At 49.2% G+C, this 14028-nt stretch overlaps 2 protein-coding genes across 2 annotated transcripts; both read right to left on the reverse strand.

The window, feature by feature from the left end:
* Nucleotides 1–4232: 4232 nt before the first annotated feature.
* N7508_007373 (uncharacterized protein) lies at nt 4233–4894 on the reverse strand (the record flags this gene model as incomplete). Its single annotated transcript, XM_058465437.1, has 3 exons — nt 4233–4459; nt 4668–4709; nt 4861–4894. 3 exons carry the CDS (start codon nt 4892–4894, stop codon nt 4233–4235), a joined length of 303 nt encoding a protein of 100 aa, XP_058317839.1.
* A 2945-nt stretch (nt 4895–7839) lies between these two features.
* On the reverse strand, nt 7840–8122 carry N7508_007374 (uncharacterized protein; the record flags this gene model as incomplete). The annotated part of the gene is made up of 2 exons (XM_058465438.1): nt 7840–7876; nt 7914–8122. 2 exons carry the CDS (start codon nt 8120–8122, stop codon nt 7840–7842), a joined length of 246 nt encoding a protein of 81 aa, XP_058317840.1.
* Nucleotides 8123–14028: the final 5906 nt, after the last annotated feature.

The following is a 14028-nucleotide window of genomic DNA, read 5'->3' on the forward strand; positions in this document are numbered from 1 at the left end:
TGAATCATTTCGAAGAGGTAACTCTCCCTTCGAGTACCTGATGATCGTGGTGTAAAATACTAGTCACAGGGCCAGAATATTTCTAGTGGATAGAGTTGAAACTGATGAGATAATGAAATGCAATGGAAAAAGTGAAGATGAAAGAAGGCTAGCTGCCTATTTGTGTCGTATTTTAACACTAGCCTAACCCACGGACACACCGTATTAACTTTTGTGATGGTATGTTTTGTAAAATTGCTGCGGGCTTGCAGCAAAAGTGCTAGCCACTGGCGCCGGTCAACCTGACCGTTAACGTAAGAGGATTCAGGCCAAAATCCATGGGGCCTCTGGCTATCGAGGGCAAGGTGGCCAATGATGGCCCAAGTCATGCTCCACTAAACCCAAATGGATGAGTGGTTTGATCATCAGATTCTGCTAATTTTACGGGTATAACGAGGAGTAGGGGGCAGAGGCTGGAGCGTGAAGCGGCCTTCCAGCGTCTAGTTCATTGCGTATGCTGGAGTCCAGTCGTAATGGAGGCAAAAGGGGAAAAAAGAGAAAAAAAAAACCACGTAGTCACACTATAAATGGCTTACCAGGCCAATGACCCGTTTGCCGCGGGCCAAGAATGTAGGCAGTAGGTAAAGTGAAGGTTCAGACCAAGAACTTGAGGTCGGTCCGGGTCAGTTCGGGGCACCTATGTGAGGCAAGATCGCCTATCATTTGATCCACTAACCCTTCCAAGTCTGGTTGCTAGGATTCTACTGGCCACGAGTGCCTCTGGTGGTGTCGTGCTCCCAGCCAGGTGTAAAATCAGTGTCATGCCCTAGATTTCTGATCGCCCCTTCCGACCTCCGCACCTGCATTTTGGCCAGGAGGCAGGATACAACCTCGTCTCATATTCCAGTCAGCTTCAACAAACCGCTTGCAGGTAAACCGCCTCCACAGTCTTCTTGGGCGTAGAATACTGCAAGCTAATTCCTTGTTCTGGCAGCATGTATCAACCTTCTCGGCCAGATGTGACTCATCGGGAAAAAAGTCCTGCGCTGTCGCATAAATCAACACCTACATCACCTCCACGGGAGACGGGGGAAAAGGAGAAGCACAATAGGGACCAGGACTTAGGGGGCCGGAAACACTCAAAGCAAAGAACACAGTTGAGCCTCAGTCGCGCCCAGGGGACAGCAAAAAGTGCAGGCCGGGCGGTATTTGAGGAAACTGGCGCGGGTAACTTACCAGCCAGAGATGATCAAACAAGGTTTGCATTGCTGTACTTTCGAACTTGTCTTTTCTGCAGTGCTAAGTAGACTATTGCAGTCAAGTGACAACAACGCCAGTGCCGCGACCCAGTTCAGTCACGCAGTGCTCACGCTCTTGGTCCTCTGAAACCCTTCCAGACCACCAAACTGGCTCTGCTCATGTTCTTGTTGAGGCTCTCCAGTCAGCCTTAAAGACTCAAGTTTTACAGGCACTGAAAATTTTGGGCGTGATCGCTGGGGAGTTCCGCTCATACAACCTGGAAATTGAGACAATTGATAAGTGGACGGTAGAAATCACCGGAGTTGATGCAACACTGATCCCTATAGTATCAAATAGCGTGCTCCAATTGCTTGCTCCATTTGAAAGCCTCAATGTCATCCTCACCAAATGCATCACTGTTCCAGGCCCCATGCGAGACCATATTATCAGAGACCAAGCGCTCGAGTTGTTGAATTATATACAGATTTATGCGGAGGAGTACCACCTATTCCAAAATCGAAGGTTGTATCTTGATGTTGGTAGATGGATAGAAAGGCTTAGCTCAGATACACTCAATGAGCAAGTCAAATGAAGCTGTTCTCTCCGAAGCTTGCGAATAGTCTCTTGTTTATTACATTCCATTTTGTACGAATTGTTATTTCCATGCATATTTCACTCTCTTTTGGGTATTAGGGAGCATGCCATTACACATCCAATAGGTTCAGTACCGTCCTCCCTGGGTCCGGGACATCATTGCTCTTACTTCCTTGAAGTGGATTCCAAGGCACTGCTTCCAATATCCGTTTATTTCCTCATTTGGTGCTTCTGCCTTGCTCCGGATATAGGATTGGTACCATTTTGTCCGGACAAAATATGCTCGGTGTTGTGCTTCCACTGATCACGGTTTGGTCATGACAGCCTTCGTTTGGGGCTTGCAGAGGTACGATTGAGGCCTCACGTACACTCTACATCCCCAAGAATCTATTACCATATGACGATAGGGGTGTATTTGTGGCCCGGATCCATCATCCGTACGTTCTCGTTCGTATGGAACATTCTGTCGGACCGAACCGTTCAAAGCAGGACCTGCGCGAACCCCATCGCCATTAGCAACAGGCTTCCACTATAATACAGCACTCTGAGGCTCAATAGACCGAGCTGCGTGTTTTCCTTCTTGTACCACCGGCCATCTCGTATACCAAAGGTTGGAAAGTTCCCCTCGTGCTTGCTTGAGACAGCACCTGGCCAGGAAGCCAACTCTTCGTCTCCAAAAAGTAAGGTCGACAGGGTTCGGGAATGCGGAAGTGAACCTGTAGCACATCGATAGATGTGGGAGGATGGAAGGAGGAAAGAGGCTTCGCGAAAATGAAATTCAGAGAAACGGGAAGGAGATGGCACTTCTGAGCCTGGAGAAATCTTCGATTAGTAGGAATGTTCTGGACACTCACATACATCAACAGTTGAGTCATGCTCTTTGTCACTTGTCGTACAGCTCAGTGAGGTTGATCTTCCAGGGGTCTTCAGTTGCCCCGGAGCCGCTTTGTGGATGCTATGTGCGCAGTCGTTGCTGGGAAGTGTCGAATGCTGCTTTCCGTTAAGCTAAGGCTCCTCATATTCAAAGGAGACCCCAGTTTGATGCAGTGCATGCTGTTGCTGGATCCTGGGAATGCGAGGCAGAAAGCTTGGGAGAAGGAGAAACTTAACACTAACTGTCTGTTTTAGGTAAGTAACCCTTGGTTTGTCTGCTCTTCACCGCACCCTCACACTTCTGAGTATTCCAGCCCTGCTTTTCTCTTTCCATCACCAATCCCCCGTCCTCTTTGATCAACAAAGTGCGTGTCCGTGTTACAAATCCTGATCCTCTTGCTCCCCTTGCCAGTAAGTTAAATCTCACCGAATCCTCTCGAGCCATCCCAACGGAAGCTCTTCGGGCTTGAGACGGGAAGGTCTAGCCACCGAAATGCCTTGATATCCAAGAATCTTTCAGCTAACAAGGGACTCAAACTTGCGTTGAATAATAACAGTTCCAAAAACGACAATCCTCAGGCCCACCGAGCTCCTGGCCTTTCCCATCCGTCTCTTCGTTGGCCGATCCTCGTGCATGATTGTTTGAGGTTGTTCAACCAGAATACTGCATAAAGCTAATATCGGCAAGAAGGGTCGGCCTTGTGTTGTTGGAGTAAGAAAATTCTTCAATACCACAGGGTGGAAGACCTGGTCTGGTTCCAAGGGCTAGTCGGACGCCAGCCAGAAGCCCTGCGACCGCACCAGACAGCTCTCCCGCTTTGTTGTTTGAACGTGATAGACATCACCCGTATGATCAAACCGCCGCATACTCTACTCTACCGTTATCCGTTGTGGTTAGAATACTGTCTCTAAACCTCAGCCGAAGCTACAGCGGTTGAAGTTTCAATCACATTAGTGGTCGTTCATGAAGAGTATCGTGATGCAAGTGAGGGTCTGTCATCAATTCAGAAGGAGGTACAACTGGTGATAAATCTTCAAAGCTTGACTCGGCTCTAGGGCTCTGTCTGATAGGCAAATGCAGTCCACGTCGTGGGGAAGGATTCGCATGGTCAGTCTTCGCACCAAGTTCAAGCAATTTGAGCGCATCCTTCTGCCAGACTGCATGTAGGCTATTCAGTAGCCACCAAGTCCATTCCTCGGTTCAATACTCAAGCTGCGCCCCCAATTCTCTTTGCGTACCTGCATGTCAGCAGTCGTTTGTCGTCGAGAATACCAGAGAACCCCAATATTCTCCCTTTCCAAACCCACTATCCCACGGCTACCTCCTTTGGACTCCCCGCTTAAAAAGACTTTGGGAGGTATAGAATAAGAACCAGTATATTCGGTCTGTTTTGATCATCCCCTTGCGGAATAGCACAGAATACAAAGGGGAGTTAAGGCTTGCTGGGAGGTATTGAACGGTAGCTTCGACCTGCTTTGCATGTCTACTTGATCCATATAAAATCAAAGAGAAAATAGCGGCATAATATCCTAGGCTTCCACTAAAACTACTTCTTTCCACAGAATTCCCTCAAGAAGGTTTCTTTATCCGTGTCTCCATTGGCAAAAAAGCCTCGGCCACTTTTAGCATCACGGAGGACCACAGTTTCGTTCTTAGAGCTTGCGCTTCCAATAATTACCATGCTTGTGTTATCGAATGTGCAGTCATTGAAGGTATACGTTCGTTGGTTTTCATGACCGATACCTTGAGGTCCGCGGCGGCAGTCGATGGTGGCTATAGTAATGCAAGTCAATACTCAAGCCACGTACTGAGAAGGCGTGCCATAGGTACCCTGTTGTCTCCGTTCATCGGGGTTGGGAAGAAGCCGACTAGACGGAATATGTCTATCATGGGATAGTCGCTTCATGCGAAAAAGAGAAATGGTCAGTAACAGTCGTTGGAAGGTACAAGAACGTACGGGCTGGCTTTAGGGTAGACTTACCTGGTCCTGACTGTCGTGCATCGGAGCCGACGTTGGTTGGGCCTTGACATTTTATTAGCCATAAGGTTATCTAGAAAAGAAGGGCTAGTATGAAAGCTTGGTACCAAAGCATTTCTATGCAGGTCTGGCAGAATACGCCCATTCATCACTGTCAGGCTTTCATCTGAATCCGGTCCATTTTGGGCTGACACACCCTCGGAGCTGCCTTTCAGCCATTTAAAGGTCATTCTGGAAGTTGAGTCTTTTCGTGGAATACCAAAGAGTGTGATCCTGATAAATACCCTAGAATAAGAAGATGAAGAGAAGTCAGAATATGAGGGGCAATGGATCGACCATGGGCCGAAGTGCTAGATTACCTCTAGTAATGTCTACGTATAGCTTGGCATTATTGCTATGCACTCGACCTGGAAACACGGGCTGATCATCCAGTTGCCGCGGGGCCCTGCGAGCAAGGCTCAGCCATTAAGACCAGATCATGCAACCGGCTATGATTCAGAACCCGACTTTGCCGCCAGTTGCGGCTTGCTCGGACGAACTATTTCCGGCAAGATCAAAGTTTGGTGCCTTTACGCTATCTTCCAATAGGAATGAGAGCATGGTCACATAATATGTTGTGTGGTTAGAGCATTTCGCTAGTGCAATGCCCTGAGAGCGAGAAAGAAGCGCCAATCCTTTCCCCAATTCTCGTTAATAGAGATCCATCCTACTCCCCGGCGATCTGGAACTATCTCTTTCATTCTTAATCATTGTTGAATATACCGTTCACTGTTGAGAAATGTGCTGAGGTAGTTATCTCCTTATATGCTTGGAATGAATCACGAGCCCTTTCAAGATTCTCCACTCCGGATCAACATGGACACCGGGGACCAGTTCGCATTTGGTCAGATGAGTTACCCATACTTATACACCTCACCGCAATGCCTTTCATCATACCACTCAGCCGTTGGCAACAGGTCTTTTGGGGCTGGCTTTCAATCCCGGGACTTTATTTACGGGTTACACGTACCTGTTCCATCACCCTGTTGGGCAACTCCCGCGCTCTCTCCCTCTCCTCCACCCTTGCGCCCCAAATATTGCGTCATCCAACCTCGACCCAAGAACGATGGTTCCAAAGCCAGGAAGGTTGATAAGGTTGTACGAACCAAGTCTAGCAAACGTCAGAAAGGTGAAATGCGCCGAAGTAGCCAACGTCCAAAGAGAAGCAGCGAGCTTAAGCCCACCCAACTAAAGGCCGATACCAGCTTGGTATCTCCAACTAAGCCTGGGAGAGAGAGGTTTGGATTCTCATTCATTTGATATTGTCTATTTCACGTCTGACCCGAGAACTACAAAATACAGTACCGAGCCCTGCAACCAATATACGGAGTCCGACTTGTGCTCGAGCAACCAAGTCCCTACCTTCACTCCTGGACCGATACCGCCTGCAAATGGCTCTGCAAGCGTAGCGAGGATCGAATCGTCAGTTTTGACCGGCGATGCATCCGGAGCGCTAGTCCGTGGTCGGCCAACAGATCACCAAGGCTTACACCAGCACATTACCCAGCCAAATAATCAGCAGCGATGGCCAAGCTTGTCATTTAGGATAAGCCAGAGCCACAGTCATATGGAAGCAAGCTACACTGGATTGGCAGCGCATCTTGAAAAGTCCCAAGTTCTGCAATCGCTGAGCATCGTGAAAGATTATATGGCGAAGCATCCTTTGGTCTTCGAAGAACAAGCACCCGAGACGGTTCAAAGATGGCTTGTTGGTATTGAAACTATGGATGTCCCAAGATCGTTGTCCGAGGGAATGTAACAGGTTGGTTGAATGGTAGGACCGGGTTAATTCAATCAATATGGATATATAGAACCCACATCAATACCACCCGGTGCTTCCTTGGGATTCTCTTGAGTGAAGGAGACAATGCAAAATCAATATTAAACTTCTTTCAGCAGGATGACTTTCCGTTACCAATCATCATATTCTTTCGGTGTATATATACAGTATGACTGTGGCAACTATTGATATTGATTGAATGTGGTGCCGTCGGCTTTTAGCATGCTTGTCTATAAAGCAGGAAAGTGGTGATCCAATACTAGTTGTTCTATCGAGAACAGTCTTCATTTTCTGGTTGAGGACCCGCTGTTCTCGAAGCTTCCAGCCAGTGGACGCTTTACCAACAGAGGACGTGGTTTTATCAGATAAAACATACTTTTCTTCTTTCTATGCTGAGTGATGTGGTCGGCGGTGGCTTTTCAGGGTTGCCTTGCTTGATAGAATGGGAAGAGCCTACATATCAGGATTTAAGACCTGGTTTGATCCTGCGAGTTTTGAATACCAGACTCACTATGTTTCCAAAGTGGATTGGTGTACTGGTGAGTAAACGCTCAATAGTGGACGGCTCAACGATTAGTCACTGGAGTTCACGACGCCTCCCGGAGGTGAAAAGCATCCATATATCATAAATTTCAGGTCATTAATAGCTACTCGGGTCTTGAAGAATCTTTTGGATCCACTCAATTTAGTGGTTTTCCGTGTTTGGTGCTGACACTATTTTTATGAGGAGCATCATAAAAGTAAACCGTTGACACACTTTCTAGAATCTTGTATTCCTCACCAGCATCGTGTACCGTTTCCATCAGCACTGCAGAGAACACATTGCCTGTCTTTACCTCTCCGGAAAAGTCCCACTGTGGCCTCACCTAACAGACAATTGGTACGTATCAGTCAGGAGAATACTGCAGATAGAAATCGTGTCGCGGTTGCTCTAGCTGTCAAGATGTGTCGACAAACCAACATAGGCCGGACTTATCATCAATTCTCTGATTCCATTACCCACAACCTGTAGATTATAAGCAAGTGGAGACAAGTATACTGTAGCTCAAAACGCATGGTGATCACTCAACCGAAATCCTTCATTGCTGGGGCGGGAGGGGGGGGAGAGGTGCTCTACATTTAGTTGATCCTCCACCGCTTACGTGTTGATTACTCGATTTTTGAAGAACAGGAGAGTGTAAATAGACAGAAGCAAAACATGTTTTTATCAAATCAGAATACTTGTTGGAGTAGGAAGCGAATGGCACGGGATGCTTGATGATTCTCTTTTCTTTGCTGTTTGATCATACCGCGCTGCCGTGCGTAGGTCTTTTAAAAATACTGTATGGCGGCTCCATCGTTCACTGTAGTCTATGCTCAAGTGCTCATGTCCAATATAGTGGGAACCGGTACTCTGCAAAAAGTTAGTTTCCCAATGTTGCGTTACTAACAGTTTAGGACCCTTACCGGTCCATCTCTCGAGGTCATTCATAGCATCAGCATAGAGACTGTAAACAGTTTGCCTTTTCTCTTCCATCTTTTTGGCCGTTAAAAGCCCATTCTTGACTTGGCGTCGGAAGCCTTTAGCCTGGCACGAAACATCTTTGTAATGCGCGATCTTAAGATCAAAGGCGTGAGACGACATCTGAACGCGGGACATCATCATCGCCTTCGTCATACGATAACCTTCTCTCCACCTTTTCAAAAAGAATTGTGATTCAAAGGCCAAGCAATAGTCCTCCGCACGTTTCCAATCTGATTGCTGTAAGCAAGGCGTATTCATTCCACAGGGACATACGAACCATGTCTAGCCCGAGGTGAGAGATCTTTGCAATGCATTATTATAAACTGATGTGAAGGCAGCCAGTTCTAGTGTGGTTTTCTGTTTTTTCCGCTGGGAGTGGATTCAATATATATACTCAAGGTGGAAAATTTATAGACGTTGATATGCAATCGGTCGGTCCATTCCCAGCCCTCAACATTTATGATGAGGAACTAAGTAACTTAACGTACTGTAGCAAAATCAAACAATATGGGATAGTTTCCCGGCTTACTGTTGGCTCCTTAGAGATATGCAACTCTAGAGACTTGTCCACAAGAAATAGAGTGCGGGGGTGGGCCCACATCTGTTACTAGGTACATGATTATTTACAGTTTACATACCATTTGGAAATGCCGTTTCCCCCCTACTCAAACCAAGAAATGAGGATGGCGGGGTTGCAAACAAGCCTTGCCATAGCCCATGAACTGGATAGATTGATCGAGGAACGTTCATATCCACTTCAACTATTCCTACAGGGTGATCCAAATTATGCTTCGTGATTTGGGGGAGCTCTGGAGATCTGGAAATCGCTATGAACTATCTATGATTGATTGATGAAATCCTGTAGGATGAATATCCTATGAGTTATTGAATTCCGCTCGGCGATGGATCTGTGTTGCATAACTGATACTCAACGTCGAATATTCAGAGCCAACGCCATTTGAAGCCATCGATACGTAATATTTAGAAACCGTAGGCCAGTGTGAACGTAGAGTCAACTACGCGGGTTTTATTCGCGGCTCGTAAGACTATCCACTGTTACTATCAAGAAACTTCTCACACTCCTATTGACGATTCGATCAGCGCTAGGAGCTCATCTCTTGACCCTGGGAGTTATCTTACTCCCAGGGGCTCCTATAACATTTCTGGGAGCAAAGAAGCAGCTTCTAGGAGCCACATAGCCCCCAGGAAACCCGATGTAGCTTCTGGGGTCTGGTATCCCCACCTCGGGGAATCAAAGTCGCGTTCCTGTTGACGATTTTTTTGATTCCTGGGGCTATAATTTGGCCCTCTAGGAGTGACCCAATGACGCAGAATTGTGCGCAGGTCCGGTGAAGGTTTTTTGTGAGGGCTGTCGGCGATCTCGGAAGGCAAGATAGTGACTCTAGGACCCTAAAGTAAGCTCCCAGGGGCTCCACAGCTCCCAGATCTGGTCAATGTATTCCCAGAGCCAGTTCCGTATTCAGTCAGGAACGTAAGGCGAAGATCCCAGGGGTAGATCTCGTTTTCCTAGAATTAGAAACAGCCCCAGGATCTCAAGAGTATTTCCTAGGGGATAAACAGCCCCTAGGAATGCTTTTGAGGTTCCCAGGGCCAACATATTGGTTCCCAGAGTAGGTTAACAAGCACGAGAGTTTGTCAGTCTTAGACCTCTTCAAGTCCCGTGGGACTAGACTTGACCTAGTCCCAAACCCCAGTGCACCCCACTCCCATGGGAGTACCTAGCATTTCCAGTCCCTCCCATGGGAGTGGGGTATGCTCCCATGGGGATTCCCCAATTTCCCGCCGAGACCTAGATTTTGCATAAATAACCAAAAAGGTATGGATAAAATCGCTGACAACTCATTCAAAATTACTGTTATTTACACCTGTTCTAGCTATCTGCCATTTCGCTAGCCGCCACATGCCTTGCGGCCCGTCCTCAATGACCTGCTGGACTCGGCGTCGGTGTGCTCGTGACAGTTTCTTTTTGATCAGACGTGCTTTTCGGTTGCGCGCTATGGAATAGCACATCCAATCGAAGGGATCCTGCGTTTTTGTGTGTCGGCGTCGGAGACGACGAACCTCCTTCACTGCCGCCTTGCACTCATCATCGAAATCGGAATTTGACCAGGTCGATGGTTTCGCCCACGGGGTTGAGTCTTCAATTGATGATTGTACGCTTTCCAGTAGTTCTTGGTATTGGGCCTCTATTTGTTGTGTGTCTGCCTGGGACAAATCCTTCACTTGCACATTTTCCTCAATCTTCTGGACCAGTTTTTTGTTGTCCGTTGCATTCCAATTTCTTCGCATCTGCTGCGAAGCAGCTGGCGTTTTGATGTCAAGTGCCGTCCTGATCGGGAAATGGTCCGAGGAGTGCTCGACGTCGTCTGCCCTCTCGCATTGGATAAGCCTGTCAACCAGGCTTGAGGAGACAAAGGTAAGATCGATCACTGATGTTTGATCATTGCGAGTCCAGGTAGGTTTTCCTTCCTCATTCGCCAGTTCAAGCCCCCATTCGTTGGTGATTTCGAGAAGTTTTTCGGCCTCTGTGTCCGCTTTTGTTCCTACACCTCCCCACAACGAGTGGTGCGCATTCATGTCCCCTAACACCACGTGTTCTCCATGCGGCCGTCTTGCTAGTTCACACCTCAGTCGTTCTAGTGTGTCGCTGCCTGGTCTGTTGTATATGTTGTGTATGAAGAGGTCTGTCCAGTCGCTGTCTCGGTAGGTCTTCCTGAGCTTCAGTAGCTGATAGTCCTGTGAAATGAGTTGGCATGACCAAGTGCTTGGGTCAAGCTTTTTGGATACAAAGAGACACACTCCTGGTGGGGGAGGATCTGATTCCTGGTTCTGCTCCTGTCTTACACCTTTTGTCGGGTACAACAATTGGAACGATGCAGTTGCAGGTTGGTGGCTTGTGTGTTGTAGTTGGTTCTTCCATGGCTCTTGCACCGCAATAACGTCCGCTGCTAGAACCTTCTCATCTCTGAGAAACGTAGCCATTACTGGCCATGCCTTGTGTACGTTATATTGAAGAATTTCGAAAGGCTTCATTGGTGGCGTTGTTCGTCATCGCTTCGCTCGCTAGCTTCGTGCCATACTTCGTCGCTCGTGTCTTCGATCGTCGGTGCATCAGTTCCAAAGGCTGGAGGAGAGGATTCAGTCGGTACCACCTGTCGTTGTCTGTATTTCAAGACAACGAGCTTGCGGTACTCGGGGCTCTCTGGGTCCAGCTCCTCGCTGGCAGGTTCTGGAGTGCTGCCTGGATCGTTGACAGTGGTTACTTCGGTGATGAATTGAGAAAGTCTTTGTTCATGGCTATCTTGCTGGGAGTTGGTTTGGGGAAAGTCAGCTGGGTTGAGTTGGATGTTAAACCAGTCATTGTCATCTGGTTGCTCATCCATGACATCTTCCGGCTCCCCTGTGCGTCGTCTTTTGGAGTTGGCTTCTTCCTGCGTCGCTTTCTGGGAGGCAACCTGGAACCTCGTCGACCGCTGGCACGCCAGTGGTATCACCGGTGGTTTGGGGGCCTTTGCTTTAGTCCTGGAGCCTTTTGGGCGACCCGGGCCTTTTCTGGGTTGCGTGACCTCAGTGAGCTCCTCCACTGGCGTCTCGATTACCGCTGGTGTTGCGTCTAAATCGATCACAGCTCCTGAAAGGCTCACCGAGGGATCCTCTTCTTCTTGACTCTCAGGGGCATGCATCGACGCCTCCATCCCCTCTCTGGTCGTGTTGGAGCTACTCGAGGTCGTCACCTTCTCGGAGCTTGTCACAGTCCGGAAGTGTAGGGGAATGCGGTGGTATGTAGGGCATTCAGCCAACGCTTGCTTGGCCTCATTCATTGCCGCCATCTTCACCGGACATTCGCGGCTTGTCGGCCGATGTCCTTCGCCACAGTTGGCGCATTTGACTGGTATCGCTTGCCCCTTTGTCGACGGGCACTCCCAGGTCGGGTGCCCGCCAGCGCAGTGGCCGCATTTGAACATGTTGGAACAGTGTGACTGGATATGCCCCGGCTTCTGGCATTTCCTGCAAAGCTTCATCCGTCCCTCGCGACAGAACCTTGTGACGTTATGGATCTGCTTTCCCCACACGACCCCGGTGATGATCGCGCGATTGGCCACGACTGGGCTGGTGAACTCGATCAGGATCGAGCCCTCCGCCCTTTCACCCGGGCGTGTGAGCCATCCCAGATATTGGATATTCGCCCCTTCGCCCCAGTTGTTCTGCCTGAGCAATTCACCTGCGACGTCGGCCATTGTCTCCGGGGTGAGCTTCATCGACCTCACCGGGATATGATATGCCACCACTCCCCAGGATGGCTCCTGAATCACCGAGCCCGGTCCGAACGCCCTCAGCCACACACGATGCTTGCGAAGGACCTCTGCACCGGCGGCACTGTTGGTGATCATCGCCACATCACCCGAGGGTAGCTTTCGGGCTGCCACAAACGAGGCCTGTCCAGCCAGTACCCCCGAATTTTTGTGTCGGGCAATCGTAGTTCTCTGCCGTTCTGCCCGTTCAACCAGGTCCTTCGGCGTCAGTCCCCGGATTTGATCACGGTTTGAGCCCACCTTGACGATGATCTCGCGGTCTTCGCGGAGCTCGATTTCTGGCACTCCTGGGGACGATGTGCCGTTGCTCCGGATGTTGGGTGCCGCAGCCTTGGCCAGGTCGCGCTGCCATTCTCGGGCTCGGAAGGTGCGCCATGTCGCCGCAGAGTTCGCCGCGGGGGTGGACAAAGTTGTCGATAAGGCGCTCGTGGCTTTCTCAATGGTGTCCATTCGCCGGTTCAGACGGTCAGTGTCGAGGTTGATCTTGGTCAACGCCTCCAGCACCTTGGCCATCCCCTGGCCATCGCCCCGTTGGGCGTTGAGTGCGTACTGGCGGACAGCACGAATATATCCAGTGACATATCGGTCCTCTGAGCCATTGTTTTCGATGTGGTTCAGTACCCTGCGGGCCCCTTCCGCGATGTCGTCCATGGATCGGGGCGGGTCCGCGAGGGCCGTGTTTTTTGATGTTCCTCTCCTGATAGGGGGCAAATTCTGTGCATTCGCACCAGTCGCCATCAGTGCTGCCATTGCCCTTACAAAAAGGGTATCAGATGGTAGCGCTTGAAGTTACGACTACGGTGAACTAACTCTCGAGGCCTCGCGACCTCTGGTTGGCTAGATATTCCAAGAAAACCTTTTAGAAGGCGGTATCCAATTGGGGGAGTGCCTTTTTTGGTACGAATGGCTGAATGCAAAAGGACTGGAGATAAATGGGTACACCATGGCGGAGAATCGAAATTGGTCAATATGCTGATGATAATAATATAGTGGTTTATTTTGTCAGAAACAATGGATCAAATGGAAAATGACTGAAAGATGAGGAGAGGGGAGAGGATATTATAAGGATTGAAAAGAAGCAGACTGAGAGACAAGTCAGGTTTGCGCAGCCCGATAAGATGACTGGGAATGGTATTGGGCTTGAACTGTGCGCAGCCTCACTTTCCTGCTGGCCCAAACCAAACCCAAGTCATAGGGTATATATACATTCACGTTGTCTGCCAATAATGGCCTGCAGATGCATGCATTTGTGCCCAAATATCCAGCTCGTGGTAAATTGTTATTGGCTATGAGATATGTGCCATGTCTCATTCCTACCGTAAGCAAGCAGTCCTGAACCCGTGAAAGAAGCCAGAACAACGCATCATCCACGCGATCCTCCAGGTGACCGCAGAGGTTCAAGCAAAGGGAACCGCACTTCATCTCCAACGAATACCTAGACACTGCGACAACCCAGGAAACGACGTTGCAGAACGGCTGGCAAGGACGCGGCAGGCCTGGGCAAAACACACCCCTTTCGTCATTCGCTGGCAAGGAAGAGGGCGCTTATCCCACAGCATCCTCTCTCAGTGGGAGCGGGAATGGAAAGCATTTACGGAAGGCGGTCAACTACGAAAAACTGATAGCACTCTGCCGGCGGCCTACACCAAAAAGCTATACGGAAAGCTGCCCAGAAACCGGGCGTACTTGCTGTCGCAGCTACGCACG

Source organism: Penicillium antarcticum (assembly GCF_028974205.1).
Source record: "Penicillium antarcticum strain IBT 31339 chromosome Unknown utg000007l_segment0_segment0, whole genome shotgun sequence".
Lineage (NCBI taxonomy): Eukaryota > Fungi > Ascomycota > Eurotiomycetes > Eurotiales > Aspergillaceae > Penicillium > Penicillium antarcticum.